The following is a 26,808-nucleotide window of genomic DNA, read 5'->3' on the forward strand; positions in this document are numbered from 1 at the left end:
GTTTTATATTGAAAAAAAAATAAAAATAATAATTGACACGTATCCCAAATAAACTCCCCTGGACACGACCAATGGTCCAGTTAGAGACGCCATACAAACAATAAAAACATTCTGTGCTTAATGTAACTTATTCAGTCAGTTCTCTGCCAGCATTAGTTCTTACTTTGCTGAATCTAAACATGAACTTTTAAAGTTTACACAATTGCATTGTTACACCATTATTGTAAATTATAAATAATGGGATAAATAATAAAGCATATCTGATTCTGATTATAATACAGTTAAATCCCACTTGTAAAAGATAAACTTTCTGTTTCAAATGTTTAATTAAGCTTTAAGAATGTCTATTCCATTGTACAAGGAATAGGGACTTCCCCATAAATCCTGCAACATGTAATATTCTGATCAGGCTCAGAGTTACTTTCTAAGATTAAAAATACAACGTTTTACATTAACAGTAAATACAAAACAATAACCCATTTTAACTGATACTGCTGGAAATCAAATCTACATCTAACTGTCTCATTATGTTGATATATTCAACAAAAAATGATGTAAACCTTCCTTCAATAATGACCAACTGTTAAATGTACACTGTAAAAAAATAAATAAATTAAAAAAAAATCTAGCAGCTGTTGTTGCCAGATTAATCCTGTAAAAATGACAGTAGAAAGGTAACAGTTTGACAGACTAAACTGTAAATTCTACAAAATACACTTGAATCTGGTAAAACTTCTGTTTTTTTTTTTCTTTGTAAAATCAACATTTTCTATTTTAACAGAATTTACTCAAAAATGTATGCATTACATTAGAAATTTTTTTTTAAATCATATTCTCAAACCGTATCTAATATTGAATATCTGAAATATAGAACCAGAATGTAACCATTATATGCAGTAAAAAACAAAGTGAGTCATCATACTAAAAGATCAGTTATAGAAAACACAAAAATATGTCTTTTTTTGTATCTCCAGAAATGTATTAATCTTAAATAACACTAATAACACTTTAATGCTGATGTTGGAACCTCATTGTAGTGTTTGTTGCATTACAGGTTTTCTCTGTCTATGTTACAGCAATCTGTAGATTCTTTTCACATAATTTTACTTACTTTTTTGTTTCTATTTTATGATGTGATGCATTTGGGTGTCAATTTTACAGACATTTTTTACAGTGTAAATTAAGATGATGTAAAAAGAAGTGTTGATGAGCAAAAAGTTCATCATAACGTATCATTTATTTTCTTTTGTGCCTCATGTGGAGATTCTTCTTCAAATCTCTCCTGGGTTTATATCTGCCATGCAGGAGGAAGTGTGATGGTACACGTTGCTCACTCTCTCTCCCCCTTGCTCAGCTTCTTTTTCCTCCTCCTCCTCTCCTCTCTCTCTTTCTTTCTTCTCCCACAGTGTCTGTCCCTCACTCTCACACTCACACCAGCTCTCCCTGGGCACCTTCTCCACTATCAGGGATTGTTTCAGCCTTTTTGGACAGGTGGAAGTACTCCCCCCACTGTCACCATTTCCGCCCTGGAGAGTTCCACGCTGGCAGCGCAGCCTCTTCACAGGCTGAGCATAGGGCGGAAGACCCTGGTGGCAGCCGCTGTGGGGGTCATGCTGGTCCTGGTTCTGGTGGTTCTCATCCCCGTGCTGGTCAGCTTCGTTGGCACGGGCGGCATAGACGACAGCACAAGCCACTACGAGATGCTGGGCACCTGCCGCATGGTTTGTGACTCGTACCCCGAGTCGGGCACGGCAGGCACAGGTGTGCACGCAGGTATGGACACGGCAACCGCCGGCCTGCAGGTGGACAACGGAGACCTGAGCGACCACAGCGTGGGCCCACCACTGCCAACGTACAGCGCTCACGGCTCTCAAGGCAGACCGGGGCGTTCAGGCAAACCTGGACCCCCAGGACCACCTGGAGAGCCTGGTCCACCAGGACCAAAAGGACCTCCGGGAGATGGTGTGGATGTTGTACGGACTGGGATTTTAGGTTTAGGGGGCAAGGGGGCAGTTAGCACGACAACCTACAACACCACTCCTCGGGTCGCGTTTTATGCAGGACTGCGAAATCCTCAAGAAGGCTATGACATACTACGGTTCGATGACGTGGTGACTAACATTGGTGGTAATTATGAAGGAGCAACTGGAAAGTTTACCTGTAAGATCCCTGGTACTTACTTTTTTATCTACAATGTCCTGATGAGGGGAGGAGATGGAACAAGCATGTGGGCTGATTTGATCAAAAATGGTCTGGTGGGTATAACTCTTTTATTTCAACTCAATCCCCTTAATTCTACGACCTTTTTTTAGTTATTATTACAATGTAATGATATAAAGAACATTATTTACAGACAGAGAGGTTCATGTCCTGAATCATACACCAGAGTTAACCCTTATCAAACAGCGTAACCGGTGTACTTACGCTTTCAACTGAGTGGTCATACATTCATGTGTGAAGTGATTATTAACTCTGATGACTTGAAGTAACTACCGGTACATGGTGTAATGACAATGCCAAAGTGTGTATCTGTGCATATAGCACATCCAGTGATGTACATGTTGACGTGAGTGCAGTGCTATCTCTAGTCTGCACCCATCAAAAAGCTCCCGGGGTTATGACTAGTTCCTTTGAAATACAACAAACTTCATGCACCCACGGTGAACCTGGTGTGTGTTATCTGTGGTGCCTGTCAGGCCAGAGAGTTTCAATATCAAATGGTGATGCTATATTCATGGGTGATTTTGTAATGTCTCTGAGGCCCTGGGTGACTGGGCTGATCAAACAACATTTTGATATGAAACTCAGCAGTTTGCTCAGCGGCACAGAGTAACATAAACACATCACATGTATTTATATATGCAGTGTGTGTGTTATATTTTTCCCAAATAAAACCAAAATCTGCTCCGTACTTTGTCGGGTAAAAACATAACTCACAGGAAAAAAAAGCGCTTCAGGATAAACGTTCTCAATAGAAGCAGAAGCTTTACTTTGGACAAGAGTTACACACCTTTAAGCTCTATCAGCAGGTGTGGAGATAAGAGTTTCCTTCAGGTAGGTAAAGACATTTTATCGAGCAGAGGCTAAATTAAAGGGAAGCACCTCAACTCCAGCTTCAAAAACACTTCCATACAAAAAAAAAAAATCAGATATTTCTTCAGAATACGGCGCGCTTGTGCCAAAGCTGTGAGTTAAATGATCCGACAGGATTCTAGCATGTGGATGTGGTGCAAAGCAGGGAGAGTTTAGGCTGGGTTTTGTTTTCTCTCGTGTCTCATAAATCCATCATCATGCTGTCATCTGTTGCTCCGCCTCTCCTCTCTGACCCTGCAGCTTTTTTTCAGAGGCATCATTTTTCTAATTTAGCACTATTTACAAGGGCATCGACCGATTTAAGGTCACGACACATCATCAAGAGGGTAAAAACAAGTCTCATTAAGGGTCTGTTCACATTTCAAGAGCAATAATCTGGTTAAAACTAAGACATTTGACGTGGTGACAGCCAACAAGGATCAGACGCTCAGAAAATAGACTATGTCCTGCTGCATAAATGCTAATTAACTGGTGTGTTTATATCTCTCTTAGTAATACCTCCGTGTTAATACTTAAAAGAAAAATTTGACATTTCCGGTGCACCACCTTTACAGAGTTGGATGCATGAACAGTAGGAAAAGTGCTGGGATAGCATGCACTGGCATCTCTCCTCAGAGGCATAATGACTCAACCCTGACCATTTCAGTTGAGTCATGAGAAAACAATATATCCACCTCAGGGGTGACATTTAGACAAAGTCAAACTCAAATCTACTCAGCGTACCTCTTGTAAATAATATGTTTCTGCTAAAAACTACAAGTTCGCACATGCAACAAATATAATGAGTGTTGTCACATAAACAGCATGGAGGTTATTGCCTGCGGGTAAACGCAGGAAGTCTTTTAAAGAGTAACTAAACACCTGCTTTCTCCTGACCTGCAACTAAAAGGGAAATAAAAAAAAAAAATCCTTGATTATGGGCGGGGCTCCTGGAGCAGTTAAGACACGCCCACTCTATACTATAAAATCTCCATCGAACCATCTACGCTATGCTAACTAGCTACTCATTACTCTATATACCTCTATTCACTTTCTCTCAATCCAACCTACTCACCACAGACTGTAGAGTCCACAAGTGGTAGTTTTTTATAAAAGGGGCGGGGCTAACAGTGCTTGTTTGTGATGCAAGATGGTCCCAAAACGTCACATGATCTTGTTCTCAGCCAATAGCAAAAATCTATTGTAATGTCCTGGTTTCAACCTATAGAGGGCAGTCACTCTGACATTTATCAACTAAATATAGCTGCGTTTTCAATACCCTCAGAAATGTGCAAAATCTAATTCGCGAAATAAAATCTGGTATAGGAGACACCCAAATTTAAAAAAAACACTAAAATATCGCAAAAAAGTTTTTACATTTTCATGAGGAAGTGTTTCAGACGTTTTGATATTCAAATGTGTTGCAAAAGCGCCATGGAAACACTTATTCCGATGTGACATACCGGGTCACATGACCACTTCTCTCCGAGTAAACATGACGCGGTACTTGTGGACAGAGGAGGAAACCCAGACAAGCGTTTTACTTAAAAAATGATTAGTGCCACATTAGGCGTGAAACAACAAAGCAATACGGAGGTTTGGAACGTCTGTCTACCTTCAATGGAAACACGTTCAAAGCACAATTATACTTTGTCGACATTTAGAAATATCGCTTTTATTTTGCAAAAATCTGTAATGGAAACCCAGCTTATGACAAATGTAAATAGTTTGACTAAAATATGGTCAACAGCACTACTTCATACCCAAATACATTTGTATTCAGCAGAAAAATGGTTTTGGGGTTTAGTTCCTCTTTAACTTGAGTCCTACTGTGGTTTATTTGGTGCTTTGCTTGTGGAATAGTGAGCATGTTATAATTACTGTTAAATGTAATGTTTGTAATTGTTTGATTGATATAAATCTTCCTTTAATCATTTGATCATGTTTCCTGTGATATTTTAGGTCAGGGCCAGCTCCATTGCTCAAGACCAAGACCAGAGTTATGACTACGCCAGCAACAGTGTCATACTCCATTTGGATGCTGGTGATGAGGTTTTCATTAAACTGGACGGTGGCAAGGCTCACGGGGGCAACAGCAACAAATACAGCACCTTCTCAGGGTTCATCCTCTATGCCGACTGATGATTGGCCAAAAACCTGGACTGGGAGGTGAAAGGTCACGACCTGCAGATGGGACATTACTCACAGTAGGGTTGATGTTGCTTCCAGCCACGCATCCACAGTCACGTCGTTCTGGCAAAAGGTGTGGTCGCAGTAGCCGTGGATGGATGTGTAGTTATGGGCAACAGTTTACCTTCTCATCCATACATTCCATTGTATACAGGGTGCCTACGCTGCTATTCTGACAAACATGAGCGACGTAACGGTGTCAGTCGGTGCCACGTGTCACGCCGAGGTGCGGCGACGGTTTCTGACAGTGTAAAAAAAAAAAAGCCTCGCCACATCAATCTTGAGCTGTCCTTTTAAATTCACGTCCGGGGCTCCCGCAGTGGTGGTGACTGCAGTGTTTTGTAAATGTGCTGTTGAGGTTTGTGTTTGAGGACATGTTTTTCTCATGCTGCTTGTTTAATAGCGTGTCGTGCATCCGTGACTATGAGGTTTTGTCGCAAGAAATTCTCTTTCTTGTCAATTTCTGGGAGTCTGAATGGCACATTTGATCACAAATGTAACGTCTGTGTGTGTGTGATGATTTGGAAAATCCTGTGCTACCAGCTAGCTATTTGAAATATTGTGAGAATAAGAATTGTACATTTAGTATTTCCTGCACTTGTACATCTGACTGTGTTTTCTGTAGGTGTTGAAGTTGTTGATATATAAATATATATAAATGTAAAGTTCTATGATCTCATAATGTATCCATGTCTAAATATTTACTTATTTGCGTCTGCAACACTTGGTCAAATGTTACTTTAATGTGAGCAAAGGAAGCATTTCTTAGTTATGTTTGGTTTAAATGTGGAGGATTTTTCATTAAAATAATTTATTTAGCATTTACTGGCTTAAGAGTGGTTAATGTCACCCCACTTTCACACTCATCTCCCCAAAGCTAAAGCCGTTCCTCCTTTAAATGTTACACACGGGGAGTGCCACGCCTTTGCAGTAAGAGGCAATCAACGCTGAGACGATCACTGGAGAGAAAAAGGAGAAGAAATCACAGCTGTGGTAAATGCCAAATGAAGCAGGAGATGATTGTGTTCACAGTCAAAAGTGGAGATGTGTGTTATGCTTGAGACGCGCTAGCAGAAAGTCAAAGGACGGGTGTTAAAACGTATCATGGCAGAGCTGAGATCAGGCTAGCAAAGCAATCCGGGGCAAATTAGGATCTGCTGCGACTGTGACACAAATGTCATAGACATGAAAACAGCTGCCAGGCATCGAGAGAAGACACCAATATACAGGCCTCGCTTTATTTAAGCGTCACTTTAATAAATCAAGGTACTTTGAACATTATTAGTCTTTGGGCTGCATGGGGGTGGACGGGTTAGCACTAACTATCTCTGTTTGGAGTTTGCATGTTCTCGCAATGACTCCATACGTTTGCAAAAGTCACTAAACGTGCACATGACCTGCATCTAATCCAAGCCGTGCCCGATAGCAGTGGTGCAGTGAAAGTATAGAAATACAGTTGTTTAATATTGTGTTGTTTTAATTTTTAGAAAATATTTGTTTTTAAATTTCAGGTGACCCCACGTGGGTTCCTGACCCCATGGTTGAAAAAAACTGATATAGTGGCTCCTGAATATATTTATTTCTACGGTTTTTATCATTTCCAAACACTTTAATTGTTAATTTTCCTCTCTTTCTCTCAAGTACCGCCTGTAGTGTCATTGGGTACTCCTACGTGCACATGTACCGCCATTTGAGAAACACGGCCCTATAGCCAATGGTTTTTTTCAGGGACGGCAGTTTCAGATGCCTCCCTGATCCACTAGGCCAAATACTTTAGATGTATCAAAAACAACTGTTATCATCACATTCTAGGAGTAGATTCTTGAGTCAACACAATACAACACCATTAAGGATGTGAGGCTAAAATAAGTGAAAACACTTTTAAACTAATAAATACACATGCATTTGTAAGAAATGATGATGCATTTGATTGGAAGGGCTTAGCAGTGTTTTGTGTTTAAACAATGAATGTTAAAAAAAGGCCTTGAGTCTAAAGTTTAGAGCTTGTCTCAGACAGCGCTGCTCCTCCAGTCATAATTAAGTCTGAGGGTCCGTACATCGGCAGAGGTCACTCCAGCCACAGGCCGATTCCTCCTTGCAGGGCGTATGAGCACATCATCATATTAGAGACTTCATGTCACGATGTCAAAGACAAACGCCCCCGGTCCGCCAGAAACAGCTTTTGCTGCTGAAACTGTCAGACGCTAGATGCTAGCGTTGCCCGAGAGAATGCATCATATGTACTTTTTCTGAAGTCTCCTGGGAGATGGAATCGTATGAAGTTCCTCTTATGTAAAAATGCAAACACGAAACGTAATTTGCAAGGAAGGAAAGTGGAAGGAAACATTGTCCCAGTTGCTTCCCACAATGCACCGCGAAGGTTACGACTCACGGGCAAATAAAGCAAACGACTGTTATATTGTGGGAACAGAAATCACCTCCCTGCGTTTCACATAATTCAGTGTATTAGAGTCCCAAGAGGTTCAGTATGTCTGAAATCAGCAGAACTATGACATTTACAGCTGGAATACATGGAGGGATTCTCTTCACCTCGTCCTGCAGAGGCTGGATGATCAAAGCCCCCCACCCCCACCTCTGTTCCTGGGGGGTATTTGGTTTTGATGGTAACTTCAGCTGAATGGTTTTTTTCATTGAGCCAACCTCGAGCTCGTGTTTTAATTTATGATGCATCAGAATCTGGACTGTACACACCATCTGAACCTTTGACTCCCACTTTGTCACATCACTGTTAATCACGACAGCAAATTTTAACTTAGTTTCAGTCAGAGTTAAATAAATATACCGAATCGAGATTCACGTCAACCACAATGTGTGTGACAAAAATTTGCGTTGAAGCGTCATTTATTGTTGTAAATTCATGACAAAATCGGGCCGGCGACCACTTTCTGCTTCATTTTTGCTGCGATACTATAACATGAACTGTTGGGCACAGTTTTGTTTCACCATTTAAGTTGTGAAGAAGAATTGCGTAACAGAAGAAGAACCAACCTAAAATCTCAACATTTTGGAACCATTTCACCGAAAACTTATACTACACACCTGATGTAGATATATCATTTGTACAGTCATTGTGTTTTATGACACTTACAGTATTTGTATATTATGCATATATTATATACAGACTCAGCTTATGCTAAAATTAATTAGTTTTAGTCAAAATTGAGTCATCAGGACTATTTCAGTTATAGTTTAGTTAACCAAATGAGATTAAGATTTTAGTCAACTACATAAAGGTTTTTGCATTTAAAAAAGAAAATCAATTACCACTGATCAACCTGATATGGGATGGTAATAATGTTTGTAAATACATACAGATTTAATGTGATCAATGCGTGAGACCGCATGATCACATGATTTTAATTGGATTTCGTCCCATGTAACAAAAACATAGTTTTGCTTTATTAGTTGAAAAAAAATCAATATATTGTCATGGAGTTTTCATTCACGTGTATTTTTTCAATTAGTCGGTGAACATTTTAGTCAACAAAATGAACAATGGTGTCATGGCGACTGATTTTAAGCAGGTATACAGTTTGAAATGACTGTAGATGTGCTGTAATCTGCTTTTTTGTTGACGTAAGCTTCGTCACTTGGACTCAGCTCTGGGAATTTTTGGGATAAAAATAACGTCTTTTCATCATACACAGGTGGAGGAAATTCAGAGTTTAAACCTGCTGCAGACTTGTTTTTATTTTTAGGTCATCTCCATTAAACATGCTGAAGGAGAATCATGAAGTCTTTCACTCCCAGTAAACTAGATAACTTCAGCCTTGACATTAACAAGGTCCAGCTGATGAGGTGAGTGGCTTATCATGCTACTGGAGGGTGCATGTGCATTTTAGCATGTGCATGTGCCCCTGACTGTGTGATTGGTGAGACAGGAGGAAGAAAACCTCCTCTGCAGTGTGAGGAGTGATGTTAATGAGCCCTTGGTGTTGTTATCTTGAGCATCTCCACTTAACTCACCAGGGAAGATCCAAATTAGAGTTAGACGCTTTAACTGTCGTGCTAAATTGTCCATTGCGCCAATGTACTCTTTCTCCTACAAGAGGCACAAACACCTGCCAACATTTACACAGCTCGAAAGACTTCAGTCCTGACAGCACGTTTCAAAGAACATTTTAGAGGAACTTCTTTTTTAAGACTTAACATCAACATCCCTTCATTTATTTTTTTCTCCTGACATTTTGCAATGAAAAACTTTGCTTTTACAAAGGTCACTTGCATTATTGCAGAACATCTCCTGGTGTGAAAACAAACCTTTATGAACAACGAAGGTTTTTTTTTTTTTTTAAACTTGCTGTTTTGTGTACATACAGTAAAGAAATATGCCCAGAGTGGGAATAAACATGATTTTTGATCAATCAGATGCAGCATAGAAGGCACTGCTTTCTAAAGATTGTTATGAATAAAAGTCTAAATCATCAACTAATAAAATAAATAATTTATTGAAAACTACTGCAGAGCTTATGACACATGGACCAACAATTACACCAGGGGCGGGGCTACCACCACCAATAACTACATGATTGAAAGCCTAGGGTCAGATTAAATAAATAAATACACAGTTAATCTTAACGCCGATGTTTTGGCTAACGTGCTCGTCGAGGCTGGAAATGCTAAAAATTTTGGGCGGGGCTCCCTGAGCAGTTAAGACACATCCAGTCTATATCATAAAATCTCCAAAGAACAATCTACTGAAAAATAATCCCACCGGGATTTGAACTCACCATCAAAACTAAAACTAAACACAAAGCAAAACAGAATGTAATAACAGACGTAACAATTTAACACAAAACAACTCTACAAAATACTGATACAGGCGTGTCAAACTGAAGACCTGTACACAACATCTGTCTCTAATCAGTATTCCTCTTTATCGTTTGCTGGTCATTAGGGCACTAGACATCAGCTGTTTTAGTGCTGGAGACTTCACAGTTTGAAGGTCTTCTTGTTCTTAACTCGGTCTGAAATCGGCCAGGCTCGAGATTTTCTGTCAAGACGAGAAGAGACGAGCTCGGATCTGCTATTCTTCAACTTTATTAATCTGGTAATAAGGAGAAGAATTTGGAACTGTTCCTGATTGATTGAATGTTGTAATTTGACTTAAAACATTTAACGTTAGCTCACCGATTGTTCTGCCTTCTCGGAAATCTTTTTGAGTGCCTAATGTGTCAGACATGCAAAAACTCAGACATCAGTCCATCTTTTTTCTCGTCAGAAATACCTCTGAACACTTTAGGCCTAATTCACCTGACAATTGTCAGATAGTGAACATTTCTGGACATATCCGGGGGTTATAAATACTGTACATACAAAGCTTTTTGTTGGACACAATTGTCAAGATTTGAGAATTTTTGCATGTTGTGCTATGAAAGAGTTGCAGACATGCAGTTTGTTTTCGTCTGTGAAAAAGTTTTAAAACAAAAACTAAAATTAAAGAGATCTGAACTTTGTCATGTTTTTTTTAATTTTCTTGGTCTTGTCTCAGTTTCGACTCCCAAAAACTCTTGGTGTCCGTGCATTCCGGCCTCGGGCAAGTCTTGCCTTGAATAGTAGTGGTCTAGGTACAACAATACGAGATTGACTTCTCCGCAGTATCTCATAATGACCCCTAATATCAATATTATCATATTTTATCCCAAATACAGAAACCTTTTCCTACGCCTTCTTCATAAGAGAATATAGAATTAGGAAACGTCCCCCCTGTAAACCAGCTCGATGTGGGGACGGTCCAGCTGTGTGTCAGTGACTCAATAGCAACAGCCGTGTTCCCTTATGGCCCTGAATGAGGCAGGCTAACGCGCAGGGACAGGTTGAGTCATGTGGCTGGAGTCTCTCCGCTGGCAAGTTGCCTGTCTCTTCACCTCATCACGGCCTCGTGGATGCAGCCTGACAAGCCAAGTGCTGCAACTATGACACTAGTTGCCATAGTTCAAGAATGTTGCATGTGAAGTCCTTTTGCAGTTTTCCGTGCTTTGTTCTACCCGTCGGTGCTACATTAATAAACCGAGGGGCTGAGGGATGGTGGGTACACCGAGGGCTCTTTGGGGTTTCCACCAGATCTTTTTGACGTGATTCCTGCTGCAACATTTAGATAGTGGGGTCAGAATATTGTGTAAGAATATTAAAGCAAGTATCCATCACACCTCATGCCTCAGTGGACAGTTCTTGATACATCGATCTGGGCCATGTAGAGATATCATAAACAGTAGGGGTTGAATTCAGTTTATCCATGTTTTCATTGACCTGTTACTTCCTGAATGATAAAAATATAACCAGTGGAGTATCAGTGTTACATTATCATAAAGTATCAGTACCTTGTACACCAGTGGAGAAATGCAGATGGTTTGTTGGCTTAATTATGTATCTTAGCTTACTGAATCATCCTGATAGTTAGAATAGCTGCGACCAAAAAAAAAACAAGTTTCATCAAAGAATTAGATTGAATTTGTTTTAAATTCACCAAATCCTTTATATAGTCAAATAATTAATGTTATAATGCGCAAGTATGACAAAGTTTGTTACGTGATCACATTAACAGGTTCTTGCAAGAGCATCTAAGTTTTATTTACCTCAATACATAGAGTAGGTTACATAGAACAGCTGATGGTTGTCTACGTACCATGTTTGGCTTCACAGCAACACCTTGTTTATGTTACACCTTACAGACTGCTGCGTTTTCTATAACACAGGAAGTTGTGGCCATAAATATTAGACCATGTCTTTAGTAGCATTACCAGGACAGAAGTAGTTTGTCTTTTCTTATTTTATTTTTTTGCTGTTGACAACAAAAATATCATTCCCTCTTTTTTAAAATACAAACACATTATTTGAGGAAAGTGAATGTTTATCATCTTTTCACACAAATGTGCCTCTGCTTAAAATCCCAGTTTGTAACTTTAAGTCGTCCTGTCATCTTAGTCTAGTTTGTATTCATCTTTAATAAATTGCAACAAAGAATCTGAATACTTTCCCTAATCACGTCAGAAGTAACAAGCGATTTATATTCAGACTGAGACTTCACGTCTGATTCTTGCCTTGAGCGTTCACACTCACTGGTACAGATATAGTCTTCCCTCCACGCTCCACATCTGGCCGTTGCTTCTCAGAGAGAGAGAGAGAGAGAGGCAAAGTTTGAGCTCTCTGTTGAACATCTGGCTGGCCAGTAAAGCATGTTATCGCCTGGATCACTGTGGTGCCAAGTTTTATTGGAACAGAACGATCCCAAGAATAAAGAGTAATCTTTATCAATTATAAGACTTTGGCATTTTAACCTTAGAGAAAGTACCATGAGGCCTTTTGACTGTGTGTGCTGTTTACTCATGACTGTATGTTTTATATATGTATTCAAATGTGTGTCCAGGCAGCACTTGGTTTACTGCCTGAGTCTTTTTGCATTAATTCTGCAATGGATTTGAAAACCCAAGGAGCAAACCAGTAGGGGATTTAGCCACTCGGCCGACTGGGTTCTCGGTGCCAGAATGATGTCATCGTACCTGCCCAAGGGCCTGGTTTTTCATGTCAAAGCTCTAATGTGAACAAGAACAAGGACGCTGCAATGGTCCATTACATCCATTATATATGTCATGTACGTTCTGTAATTGTTGAAGAATGTCAACATACTTACCTTTCAATGATATTAAGACCACAGATCGGCCACTTTTATCACAGCGGGAGCCACAAAAATGTGTTTGTCTGATCCGAGGGCCAAATTATCAACATTCATGTTAAAATTTAGAATAATGACCAATCTGAGCATTGTTGTTATTATATATATATTTAATGTATTTCTGTCTTTGTATTGTATCTTCCAGGATTCACTTTTTGCATGTTTTTGTGTATTTTTGTATTTCTCTCTATTACTATTGTGTATGTAGTCATAATTGTTTTGGAAGTCATTTTGTGCATTTCTGTCATTCTTGTGTTTACTTTTGAGTAAACTTGTCGTCGTCTTGTCTGTTTTTAGAGAAAATGTGTGTATTTTTTTTTCCCTTTGTGCAATTTCTTTAACTTTGTGCACAATTATAGCTGTTTTGAGTATTTTGACTGTTCTTTTTTGTATTTTTCTGTCATTTTGTGTGTTTTTGGAGTCATTTTGTTGTTTTTATGTTTTTTTTTTTTGCAAATTTTGTCTTTGCATTGTATCATTTAGGAGTCACTTTTTGTATTTTTGTTGTTTTGTATTTCTCTGTTATTTTTGTGAATGTAGTCGTATAATTGTTTTGAAAGTCATGTCGTGTATTTCTGTCATTCTTGTGTTTACTTTTGTGTAAACTTGTAGTCGTCTTGTCTGTTTTTGGAGAAAATGTGTGTATTTTTGTTGTCCCTTTCTGCAATTTCTATAACTTTGTGCATGTTTACAATTGTTTTGAGTATTTCTGTTGTCGTTTTTTTTGTTATTTTGTGTGTTTTTGGAGTCATTTTGTTCGTTTACATCGGCCAGTTGCCTATTTCTGCTTTAAATGCTCAGGTGTAGAAAAAGAAAAACCCACTTCTAAGTCAATATCGTCACTTTATGATCAAGAACTGACAAATATGTGGTGTGTGAAGATGAAATAACTCAGTACTGAGCAGTTCATGAATAGACTTCAAAGTAATTGTTACATAACAACCTTTCTTTGGTCGTTCAGCTTAAATCCTTGTTCATTTCACAAACAAGGATATTGATTAGTGTTAAACTGGCTTATATTTTAATGTGTCACACATGCCACACTATAACGCTAACCCCACTTTTTGCCTTTATGAATCCCAAACAGACAGGTGATGTCAAACTGTGCTAAAAGTGTGAAACAAACAAAACCTACTCACAGACTTCATGTGACGCTTAATAGTTTGAAACAGAGGTGATGGATTGTTTATTTTTAAAAGTAGGTATCAAGTAGAAAAGTGTTAAAAGATAACAACTAAATAACAACTATCTTTACAGAGGGGCATAAGAAAATAGTGATGAATATGTGCTTCTATTTTACACAGGTCTCTTTTAAATGGTTCGTCACATACAATGTGTTGTGTGTAGTGAGGATACAATCATCAGAGATTACATTTGTACTTTGTTTCCAATCAAAACCATCATTTTGCTTTGGCATGTTGAGTTAAATATTAGGTGAGAGTTTGCATTAAAGCAATCACATTTCAGAAAACAGCAGCTTTTGAGTTTTTCTCTCATATTTGAGGTAAAGTTTTGACTTTAAATATCAATTTCAAATATCAAAGTCATCAGTGGTTTGTCATGCAGGGTTATCACAAACTCTGTGTGTGTGTGTGTGCGTGTGTCTGGCCTCTTTTCTTTTTAAAAAATGTGGTTTAAATGTATATCTTCTTATATTATATATATTATTCCCTTATTTTTAACAATGTTTTTCTTTTATTTACTTTGGATATAATCATAGAAACTGTTTTGCTCGGATGCAAAAGGTTAACAAAATAAAATCTCTTTGTTAGTAAGTAATTAGATTACTATCTATCGACTGCTACACAAAATTAAAGATGTAACCGTTATTTAAGAGGCAGAAATGGTCCTTCATTTTACCGTCTGAAATTGCACGTACGAACACTTCTAGAAAGACACATTGTCAGTGCGTGAGTTGTCAGTAAGGTGAGTTTGTGAACCCTCTAAAGAGCATGTTTCACTGCTGCTACAGCAAAGCTAATTCACAGTTAATTGCATCGACACGTCCGACCTGCCTGAGTGTTTGTCACCTGTTAACGCTGATGGATTCTCCCTCTGCTGTTAGGACAGAAGCATTTTGGCTGCATACAGCAGGATCCCACCCACACTGGCAGTGGCGGTGATTGCAATGACCCTGACTAACAGGAAGTCCATGGAGTCCTCCAGCTTCGTGTGGAGCCGTAGGACCTGCCGGTGGGTGTCCTCTCGGCTGCCCGAATTCTCGATGACGTGGTTGGCCAGGCCGCGCTTTTCGTTGAGCGGCATTTGTGCTGCGACGCGTTGCTCGGCCTGCTCCTGGGTCAGCCCATCTCTCTGCATTAGCCGCGATAGCTGAGTGGCGGGGTCGCTGCAGAATGGAAGCAGGCGGTGGAGGTTATTTACAGCGTACAGCCACAGTGCCTCGTTAAAATACCAGGGAGTGGTGAGTTACGGCTAATAGAGGGCAGGAAGAGCTGGAGAGAGAAGCCTCCTGTAGCTCTCCCTAAACAGACGGTGATGGCCAATTTATGTCCAAAAAATAACAAACAAAAAAAACAACTCAAAACATTTAAGGGTCCAAATAGAGAAATTGAAAAATTGAAAAATTGATGGTGTAAAAAACAAAAAATAATGAGTGTGGAACTTACCAGTAAACAACAACGGTGTGGTTCAAAAACTGCGTTAGACGTCTGGTTTCAAAGAGAAGAGGAACATCCAACACAACGTAACGATAGCCTGAAGAGCAGGAGGAGAAATGAAGTCACTTAAAACACTAACGAACATCAACACAACAGTAGCGTATTTACCACAATGAAAAAAAAAAACACAATAATTATAATAATAATAAAACAAAGCAAAAAGAGAATAGCAGTAGGAGGAAGTGTAAACTCTTATAATCCTACCCCTTGTAATATCTAGTACTGTATTTTATTTCTATACATTCATCTTCTTATAATTAGGCCTGGGCAATAAATGAATGAATTATTATTATTATTGAGTATGTCATAGAGTCAGTTCAATATAGTACATGTAGTACATAGTAAATACGTACATATACCTAGAGAACAATGTAATAGTCCTTAATAACAATATTATTATTATTGTTTCACAAAAAATATATGTATACATATCTCAAAAGAGTAATGGGAACAAGTATAAACTTTTTATAACTTTTATACAGTTAAACTTTAACTAATGCAATCCAGTTTCCTCTGAATAACATTTGATCACATTTATCTGGATTTACATAACTCGTATTCTCGATTTACACAGATTCATGTGTTCATAATAACTCAGTATATAATAATTTCATCAATGTAGTTCTGTAGTTATTTCCCCAAACCTCTACACAGTATGTGACGTTTTCTCAACAGCCAAGAAGAAAATTGTTGTTTTTTTGGTTTTTACAAATTAGTTTTAAACTCCGTAGCTGCCTATTGTTGCACATGAAATAACACTTTTAAACCCAAACCCAGGACAATGCTCACCTCTAAGAAAGTAGAACACAATTTCCTTGAGCATTGCTTTGTGAATTTCCGGGTGGGTGATAGAGTTCAGTAGTTTTCTCTTTTCCTCATTAGCAAAGATGAGCTGGCCAAGCTTCTGCCTGTCGATCTCCCCATTTTCCTGCAGGATGTCTGGCCCGAAGTGGTGGACGATGCGGGAATAAGCAGGCGTGTGCGGCTCTACCACTGTGGAAAGAAAGCAAAAATATCTGTTTTTATCTCCATACAAATCAGAAGCTATCTGATGTGCCATTCACGTCAGTGTTTTCATAAAAAAACTAGTTTTTCCTCCGACTCCTTTCCTACTTTTGTGACCTTTTTATCTTGAGGAGGAAAGTAAAACATCATCCCTGCAGTCAGCGGAGACATCTCTCGTGACTCAGACTCTCTCTCTTAGCATCGGTCTTAATGAACCCAGATTATCTGGGAGAATGTCGCCTTAAGGACCTCAACCGTATGACACTTTAAGAACAGGATTTCATCGTGAATTTACATTAAACAGTTTTACAAGGATGAAGAAATACAATTAAAATAATAGGAATAAAAGTTGAAAACTTGCCTTTTCTGGCTACTACATCAGCATCGATAATGGGGCAGCCGAGCTCTCTGAGCATTAATGACACCGTGCTTTTCCCTGAGGCGATCCCTCCGGTCAGTCCGACCAGATACATCCTGAAGTCAGGAGAGTTAGAAAATCAGTCAGGTTAGAATTCTCTATAAATATAGCAAAATTTGAAAAGATGCGACTATGAAATGAAATTATTGTGACATGATTTGTGTGAACAGATCTTTTCATTAAAACAATAAACATTAAGGTAAAATGTGTTCAATAAAGTGATCACAGATTGTCTTATTGAATTTATTTGTGATGTTTTATGTGCACGTCATAAACACAAAAACCCAGTAGTTTGTCAAACTGGTCCAGTCGTTTATTCCAGTGCGTATTTGCATATCTGACGTCTCTGGAGACGGATTTACCTTCTTGTTTAAACTTTTTTTTAAAAGTTGTGAAATAATATTACAATTCAAGCAAAATAACAATAAATGATACTATTCAGCAGCTGCTTCTTTACTCAGAAGATAGCTGAAGATAGAGTTTAGAGGAAGTATTCATAAAGACTGGACATGTCCTGATATTAACTTTTAATTATTATGTTTTGGAAGGATTTAGCACGTCTTTAGTATTTAGTAGTATTAAGAAAGGTGTTTCAATACTGCCAATTTTTATTTACCAATTCTCATAACGAAAAATAAAACAAAACCCAATAAACTTCAAGACATGAACTTTTAACTCATTTTCTATGGAGTATATTTAAAAAAGCTTAAATAAGACCATTGTTCAGCAGCACATTAAAGACATCAAACATTAAAAACTAAAAATGTTCCCCTTTCTTACTTTTTTATTCATACATGTTTAATATAAACAAAACCACACACCCATCGTATTTTCAGGGTCTGGGTAAAACTCGGAATTATTAGTTATTTTCAAAAGTATAAATATGCATATAAACACATATTACTGGTATATTAACACATATAAACAAAAAAATATGGAAATGGAACATTTTACTGCTGCAAATGTATAACATATTACTGGAGTGATTTCCGAGCGATTTATTATAGTCGTGCAGGATTCCCAGGAACTCCAAATACTCCAAATTGGTATTACTGTACCACATGTGCACGAAAATTAAAATTAGATTAAAAATACTTGCAATATTTTGCAGTCTTGTTCCAGGTTCTGCTGTCATAATAAGACCACCCTCGTACTCCCAATGTTTAAATTTTCTTTTGTTTTTCAGGTTCATGCTAAATTAAGAAAACGGTTACACATTATTTCTGGCTTATTGATTTTGTTTGGCAAAGTATCGTATCACCCTTTCTGTCAGGCATTTCATGTATTTGGGCTTGTATTTGTGATGTTCTGTTTTTGGTTACATTTGGATAAATAAATCCATACAATACTACACTTTAGTGTCACTGTTCATAGGACACTTGTTCAATTCATTGTCTTTCAGAAATGTAAAATAAAAATTGTATTTTTTCCACTTAATCTTTTTTTTTATGTCATAGATTATCGTAGATTGATTTCTGACCAATATATGGATAATTGCAGTATTGTCATATCGTGATATAATCGTTATCGTGAGGTTTGTATCACGTATATCGTATCGTGAGGTACCCACCTCTACTACAAAGTTTGTATGTGTCCCAGAACACTGAAACACCATATAGATTTACAGTATATAATATATACACATGTACAATGTCCCATTTCCATATTTTTCTGGGTTATTTAACATCTAATACCAACCACATGTGTCCTGTTCACAAGATACCAGGAATATGTTATACATTTGCAGCAGTAAAATGTTCCATTTCTATATTGTTTGGTTTATATATACCAGTAATATGTGTTTATATGCATATTTATATCCTCGGAAATACCTCAGAATTACGGACTTTAGGCATTACCCGTAGTTTGACCATATAGTAATCACATCACATAAGTTACAGTGATTTTAACAGCGATGTCCAAACCATAAACACTGATAGATTGTATATAAAAAATAAACACAAATAACTGTTATTAAGGCTGTAGTTAGTGAACTACAAACTTAACCTTAAACACAACACTGCAGCTGTTTTTACCTTTCAGGCAGATTCTCCTTCAACGAAGTGAAAGCACTGTCCTATATTATGTGTGTGTGTGTGTGCTAACACGGGCTAACTTTAGCATAAAGTACACTTCATATGCAAGTGACAGAGTTAAACAAAAGTAACGCCATATTCGTAGCATCTAACCAAAGCTACAAACTCATAAACCTGATAAGAATACAACTAAAGTGAAGTTAATTATATCTGAGTGTGAAAACAATGTCAGTTTGTAGCCTAGCTTCTGAGCTAATGGACGTGCGACCTCGAAATATCACCGACTTCCGCCGTGTGCCAACAATGGTTCCGCAGCTTCTATTTCTGCAATTTCGGTCATTTTTATTAAACATTAACCGTCGTGAAATGTCGATAAATATATTGATGTAATTTGTAGACATACACCTATAGTTTTGTTTTTTTAATTATTCACGTCATTTTAATCTTATCAAGTCTTATATTCCCCCAAAAACATGGACACATCCTCACCCTGGTTAACCACTTAGAAAAGGCATTTTCTTTATTTACAGAAAAAACTAATCAGATGCAGGTACTTTCTAATGCTGCACAGTTTTAAAACAAATATAAATAAACAAAAAAATGATCCAACATACTTATTTTTTTCCATGAAAACAATAATTCAAAAATCACATCTGCAGTCCCAAATTAAAACTCCTAATCTTCTGCTTTCTCATTAGGACTTGGATTTGGAATTCCAGGTGAAAGGCGACAATTGGAGGCACTTTGGGAATGTTTGGACTTTTTTCCTCTTCGGATCATTTCACCTCCGTTCTCTCCTTCCTCCAATTCCAACCTTCCTCGTTTAACGTAATGATTGATTCTGGACTCCAGGCTCTCGCAGCACGGACGCTCCAACAGCGGTCGGTAGTTTTTCTGTTTCCTGCCTTCAATTAAGAAGCAATGATCAGTGGACACGCCACCTGTTGATAGGAAAAGTAAAAAAAAAAAAACAGACCAAAAGATACACTTAAATTGAAATAGTAAAATCAAAAAGCAGAATTACTTTCAGAATTCCTCAAGAAGTTAAACACAGATTATAAACACAGTGGTTATATTGTCCTCACCTCTGACTTCCAGACCTTGGATCATCCCATGGAGGATGTGAGCTTTGACTGCACTCTGAGTCCACTGCTGCTGCAGGGCAGACAGGACGTAGTTCACGTCCTCAGGATCCTGCTGCCAGCTCAAACCTTCAAAGGTACAGTCATAGAGGACCAGTGGGTAGTCTATGGCCATACTGGAAACCACAACAACAATTTATTACTGATGCACAAGGTTGTTAATTAAAAATAAAAGTAACGTGTGCAGTAACTCAACAGTCACCAATGTACCTGTACTGTGGCTTTCTGGGATTATTCTCCACATCCAGGAGTTTATCAATAATCTCTGGAGCTTCCAATTTCTGCCCAATCATAAGAAGCACAGCCATCATGCAACGTACCTGCAGAGAAACAACACAAACATTATAGCTGCTGCGCAGGAATGATGGGAGCCAGGCAAAACAAGAAGCAGCTTTTAGTACGTAACGACTAATCAATTTTAGACAGCTGTCAAAAATTCAGTTATTAAGAAAAAAAAAAATACTAAAATACACATATTGCATTTAGACAGCATGAAGAGGTTAGTAATTTATCTTTAAAAAAGATTTATTGGCAACTTCAGTGAAAATCCGATTTTATGAAATGACATTTTTGTCTCCAATTGTTCGGATGGGAGTGAAAAAAATGAAGTTTTTCACATATTTTCTAAACATAATCTAGTATTAAAATGACTCCATAATTTTGTCACTTTTTTTAATAGGTGGCCATGATAAAGAGCGTCCAAATTGTCTTTAAGCTAAGGAAAGGAGGCTCAATGCTTCCTCTATAACCTCCTTAGGCCTAGGAAACACTGATACATCCTATACCAAAGGAGACCACATAATGCTGACCCACAATTCCTTGCGGCAACAACATTTAATGGGACACGCACACCCGAGCGCTCACGGAAACTCACAATGACCGACGAGTGACGGAGATCATGTAAGTTATCAATGCAATAATATGCCTTGAACAACTTTAAATAATCTAAAACCCATATTTTATTACATATAAGACATATTATCAGATTATAACTGACATAAAAAGGTTTCAGAGACATTTTTATCCACATTATGTTTTATTTTAATTTATATTCGTGAGTGGTAGCCTCTTTTCCTTTGATTTACATTCAAACCTTGTGATTTTTGAGATTATATCAGTGGAAAGTGTTATAAATGTGCTTTTAGTCATTTTTCAGATTATTACGTCACCTAGTGGAGGCGTGTGACTGTCAAAACAAACGTGATGGCCTTTTCCTAACACCTTTCCTTAACCCCGTGACATCATCCACGGGGTTAAGGAAAAGTGGATAGGAAAGGAGATTGGAGGGAATATTCGGACGCAGCCTTGAACTTTAGAGGTTTGCTGTAGCGCCACCTTTAGGACGATTAGCCTGATGCATGGGAAGTAGGATTTCCTCGAAAAAATAAGAACATCATGCAGGACAACAATGATAATGGCGCAAATGTCACATTTATACATTTTTTTGAGGACATGAGTGGATTAATTTTACCTGATGGTAAAGGAAAGCTAATCCTTTGATCTCAAACAGAAACACGTCATATTCAGATGTGCTAGAGATCTGCTGAGAATGCACAGGTTTGACTGCGGCTGATAAGATGGTTCTCTCAAACTGTAGGACACCATTTCCCACATCCATTTTACACAGGTTACGAAAGTCGTGAGTTCCCTCGTACCTGTTAGGTAGGATTAAAATTCTCAAATTAGCAAAACAAGACTCAAACTATAACATCCATGTGCAGGAATGTGGCTCTCCGCCCACCTTTTAGAAGCCTCTGCCATTAATGGAACATCCAATGATCCTCGGGGGAAGTAGTAGCGATATGTGCGGGACTGGCAGTCAAAGCGTGCGCTGAAGCCGTGAGCAGCCGGTGCCCAGTCAAAGACCCTGATGTCCTGGGGTAAAACTCTGTTCAGCATCTTCACATAAGGAAGTTCAGATGCAGCAGCTTTTGATTTGGAGCTCGCGTCGACGTTTTCAGGGAGCGTGACGCCGAAACCGACGCAAAACTGTGTGGAACGCAAGTCGATGGTTATAACCTACAGAGAAAGGTTAGTAAAAAACAAGATTAATTTCTCCTTTAAGGACTTAAACAACCTAGGGCTGGGCAATATGGACCAACATTCATATCTCAATATTTTATCTCAAAATGGCGATATACAATATAAATCTCGATCATTAACACAAATAGTTAATAGGGTAAAAAAAAATACACAAAAGGAGAAAAAATAATGCACAATGGGACAACAAAAATACATAAAAGAACAAAAATAGATAAAACGACCCAGAAAGACATCCAAAATTACCAAACAATACACATAAAAACAACAAAAATACTAAGGACAACAAAATGCACAAAATGAGGAAAATAATAAAATACACAAATAGGTGCACAACGTGTGTCACTTTTGGCTTTTTCTCCGATAAGGGACAGCACGTGTGAGTGAGTTGTCGTGTGGCTTGTTTAGGGAAAAGTCTGGATTACACTCAGAAGCAGTGACTCCTAAAACAAGTATTTTAATACTAAATAAGCCATAAAATAAAAACATATTGATATCGGCAATATTGTAATTTTCTATATCGCAAAATTAGAAAACTCAATATATCTTGAATCTCGATATATTGCCCAGCCCTACAACGACTTAACACTTGTTTCTCCAGGCCTTACTTGTGAAAAAGCACTGACGCCTTTATCGGTTCGACCACATCTGTGGTAATTGGAGCTTTGTCTGTCCTGGATCAGCTTCGTCTTTAGCAGAGCTTCAAATAATCTGGCCTCCACAGTGTTGTCCGTGTTTTCCTGAACTGCGAAGCCTTGGTAGGCCCATCCCAGGTAGGCCAGCCGCAGGGCCACATGGCGCCGGGGGTGTGCGGAGAAGTCAAAGGGACGGTCTTTGCCTGTCTTTTTTCTCTCTTTCTTACCACTGCTGAGGTTCTGCAGTGACATGCAGTGTGGACCTTCACTAGACGATGGACTGGACGTGTTCACAGTTTCTTCACCATCTTCTCTGCTCTCCTTAATCTGTGACCTCAGCTTCTCCAGCTCCGCCTCCAGCTGTTTGATGCGATGGATCAAGGCATCTGTCATTTTGCTGTAGACAGTAGACACAGTACAAAAAGATACTCCTCATTATATATAGAGGGTTTTCACAGCACGTCATCAAACAGGAAGTGGACATATTGGAGGTAATCAGCAGGTAAACAAAGCAGATCCCAAACGTGGAACTAAAGGAAATAGTGAATTATTGCCATGTTTTTGGCTGTACCAATCGGCCAGACCGAGTTTTATAAACTGCCAATAGTTAGAACAAATCATAGAGAACAATGTCAACAGTTATCAGAGGAAAGGAGGAGCTAGTGGTTAGAGAAGCTAAACCAGGATCTACGAGGCAAACATCTGGACAACATCTGAATGTGTTCGTCCCATTTCTTGTCAGGTTAGAGAATTGTTGATATCAGCAGCTCTGAACTCATTTTCTAGTGTGATGATGATAATATAATTCATTATTGACTTAATATAATCACATTTAATAACCTGCTACAGTAGCAACACAGATGTTAAAATGTAGAGCTAAAATGTAGAGCTGTATTTCTCATTGTATTCCAGGTCAAAGGTCAGACCTTTATCTAAAGGATGATCCAGATTGGGTTAAAACCAGGTAGTTGATCATATCAGGATACGTAATAGACAGAAGATTCTCCAGGTCGTCATTGATCTAACTCGTATAGATCTGCACCATCAATAAACCATAACTTTTCCAAATATCATGACCAAGTCCTTCCCTGTATGTTTTTACATCTAGAACGTATTTTGAGGAGCTTTTCTGTGATTTCAGACATTTATCCATTGCAGTGTTTACCTCTGAATGCCTCCAATATGGCCGCACAACCGGGTTACTGCACAGAACGTGACGTAGGTGAAAAACCCTCTATAGGGATTCGATCAACAAATATTTGTAATAGCACTTGCATACTATATTTATAACATTAAAGTATTTATTTGAATTTTAATACTTCAATTAATTGACCAAATGAACTGCAAACTACCCAACACGTGTGAACTGAGGCTGTAAACACATCACTACTACAGGCTAAATGCTACATGCTAGGTTAAAACTAACATAAGGACGAGAATAAATCACTCCAACACTTATATTACATGCATACTATAGCCAAAACATTGAATTAGTTATTTTAATTCTAATATTTTAATTAAATGGCAAAATGGACAGCAGACTGATCAACACGTGTGAACTGAGGCTGTAAAAATACTACAGGCTAAATGCTACATGCTAGGGTAAAACTAGCATCAAGGCGAGAATAAACTTCTCAGTGTGATGTGAATTGTAAATGTAACAAAGTCACCTTACCCTGGTTTTTATTTCCCAGTGTTGTCGATTACTTTCTGCTTTCTAATCACACTTTTCCAAAGCTCAAATGTTAGCTTTACGTCAGGTTTTTTTTACCCAGTCAGACCGGTATAGAGCTAGCACGTTTCCTCTTTAGGAATTATGGGAAATGTAGTGTGTAATGCACATGCGCTAACGCTGCGATTTATTTAATGTATCTAGACACAATACGGGCATAAAAAGGTAAAGAATGAGTCAGAAAAGCAGAGGTTTAAACACAGACAGCCTCTAAAACGATAATTACAGCAACATTTGTAGTTTTATCACAAAACAAACCACAATTACAAGATCATACCAAAGTATTACATTCCATAATTGAAATTTATGAGTCGTACTTTAACTTTACTGACAGTGTAGGTTTACATAATTTAATATTTACTACACCAAGATGTTAACTGAAGGGACTAATCTAAATTATAAATTCACACCTGCCAAATCCCAAGGATGAATGACAGTAAAAGCAGAAAATCAATTATCTAAATAATTTAAAAAAAAATTGATTCAAAGACACTAAATACTCAATTAGAGTCAGGTTTGAATTCCGTGTTGATTCTGAGTGAATATGTTTAAAATAAATAAATTTAAAACATTTTTTAAAAAGTAAGTATAGCTGATGAACATGTCCTTATGAATGTGCATTTGCATTAATTAAAATGTTGACGAGGAAAAGGTAACATAAATACAAACACATGATATTTGTTTTAAAAAATGTTTTAAAGTTGTAGTTTTGAGGAGGTAATTTGGATCAGTTTGACTAGACGTCATTGTATTACATTTAAAGGTTTTTAGAATTAATTTACCCTGAATGGTTACATGAACCAAAACCTTATCCTACACCCTACAACCATTAGAGATCCAAAAATATATTGTTTTCAATATTCAGAGGCATCTTATTTAGATATAACTATATGTTTTAGCCCTCTCAATGATGAGTTTTCATGTAGATGTTGACCATTAAAAAAGAGATTAAAACCCCTCATTTTTAGATTCATTATGAAGTAAGAAAAAGTGTAAATATGTATTAAGTTTATCAGCACACCACACCAGCCACGTCTCCAAATCTCCAACAGACAGAAGGTTGGACGTTACCTAAAGCAGATCACCTCAAAGACTCGTCCAAAAGGTTGTTTTTTTGCTCATTATGGATTATCACTTTCTATCGCCTCGAGGACACAAAATGAGACACGATTATCATTCATGTCTCCATCTTTACTTAAAGTCCGTCTCGTGACATTTACAGAATTTACACAAGGACAGTTAGATATCAGTAGAAATATCACTCCAAAATTAATATAAAACAAAGGTTAGCGTAACAAGAATGACAAAATAGCAGCAAAAAAAAGGAGCAAATTCAACTTTTACAATGACACTTATTTTATATTTTTCTTTTATATTTTCATAACAAACAATATGATTGAAATCTTCCATTTTAACTGTGAATTTATTAAATAATGCATGGAATGATGTATTCAGTGCAACGTTTCCATAGTGACAATTTCATACATTTAGGTTTATAAACATAACAATATATATTATAAACAAAATTGAACATCCAGTTTAATTGAAGTAACTTTAAAGAAGAAATTGAACAGATTTTTTACAAAGTGGCCTTATAAGTATTAAAGTGCAGTACGGTTTTTCTCTCTATCCTCAGCAGAAGAAACACATGTATTTTAATCTGATTATAGTTTATATAATAGATAAGACAAGACACGACACAACAAGAAGAGATAATAAAAATAGTAAGAAGAGAGGAAAACTGCTAAAAATGAACACTTTAGATTAAATTACATTATCCTTTATTTTATCCCACAGTGGAGAAATTACTATTATTAAAATAATATATATTACATTAAGTGAATAAAATAAAATAATGTTATTTATTGTAATTTTTTATTGCTTGTAATTATTATAATAATTTATGTATATATTATATATGGTAAGTTTATATATGGAATAAGACAAGACAAAGAAAACAAATTAAAATAGTAAGAAGAGGGAGAGAAATGTGCAACACTTAAAACATTTCATTCACCTCATACAATAAATTAAACTATATAATAATTGTACTATTATTATTATTATTATTATTATTATTATTATTATTATTATTATTATTATTAATTAATTAAACACTATCTATTACAATTAATTAATTACAATTTACTTTATATTCATATTGCAA

At 37.4% G+C, this 26,808-nt stretch overlaps 3 protein-coding genes across 5 annotated transcripts; 1 reads left to right on the top strand and 2 right to left on the bottom strand.

Moving 5' to 3' along the window:
• Window positions 1-1,415: 1,415 nt before the first annotated feature.
• LOC114481423 (C1q-related factor-like) lies at window positions 1,416-5,719 on the top strand. The gene is made up of 2 exons (XM_028476245.1): window positions 1,416-2,255; window positions 5,035-5,719. The coding sequence occupies exons 1-2, from the start codon at window positions 1,611-1,613 to the stop codon at window positions 5,212-5,214; spliced, it is 825 nt and encodes a 274-aa protein (XP_028332046.1). The 5' UTR covers window positions 1,416-1,610; the 3' UTR covers window positions 5,215-5,719.
• A 388-nt stretch (window positions 5,720-6,107) lies between these two features.
• On the bottom strand, window positions 6,108-19,372 carry dcakd (dephospho-CoA kinase domain containing). Of its 3 annotated transcripts, XM_028476173.1 has the most exons (6): window positions 19,093-19,372; window positions 17,000-17,112; window positions 16,423-16,626; window positions 15,583-15,670; window positions 14,986-15,302; window positions 6,108-6,221 (listed from the first exon to the last, which is right to left on the bottom strand). In XM_028476173.1, the coding sequence occupies exons 2-5, from the start codon at window positions 17,109-17,111 to the stop codon at window positions 15,017-15,019; spliced, it is 690 nt and encodes a 229-aa protein (XP_028331974.1). In that variant the 5' UTR covers window position 17,112; window positions 19,093-19,372; the 3' UTR covers window positions 6,108-6,221; window positions 14,986-15,016. The 3 variants fall into 3 exon arrangements, with proteins under 3 accessions (XP_028331974.1, XP_028331973.1, XP_028331975.1); XM_028476172.1 differs by lacking the exon at window positions 6,108-6,221 and having other exon boundaries at window positions 14,115-15,302; XM_028476174.1 differs by lacking the exons at window positions 6,108-6,221; window positions 17,000-17,112; window positions 19,093-19,372 and adding an exon at window positions 16,747-16,970 and having other exon boundaries at window positions 14,115-15,302.
• Window positions 19,373-19,586: 214 nt separating this feature from the next.
• pus3 (pseudouridylate synthase 3) lies at window positions 19,587-24,701 on the bottom strand. Its single transcript, XM_028476171.1, has 7 exons — window positions 24,585-24,701; window positions 22,883-23,306; window positions 21,976-22,253; window positions 21,706-21,889; window positions 20,445-20,554; window positions 20,178-20,350; window positions 19,587-20,033 (listed from the first exon to the last, which is right to left on the bottom strand). Exons 2-7 carry the CDS (start codon window positions 23,300-23,302, stop codon window positions 19,768-19,770), a joined length of 1,431 nt encoding a protein of 476 aa, XP_028331972.1. The 5' UTR covers window positions 23,303-23,306; window positions 24,585-24,701; the 3' UTR covers window positions 19,587-19,767.
• Window positions 24,702-26,808: the final 2,107 nt, after the last annotated feature.

This window comes from Gouania willdenowi, chromosome 19 (assembly GCF_900634775.1).
Source record: "Gouania willdenowi chromosome 19, fGouWil2.1, whole genome shotgun sequence".
NCBI classification, from domain to species: domain Eukaryota; kingdom Metazoa; phylum Chordata; class Actinopteri; order Blenniiformes; family Gobiesocidae; genus Gouania; species Gouania willdenowi.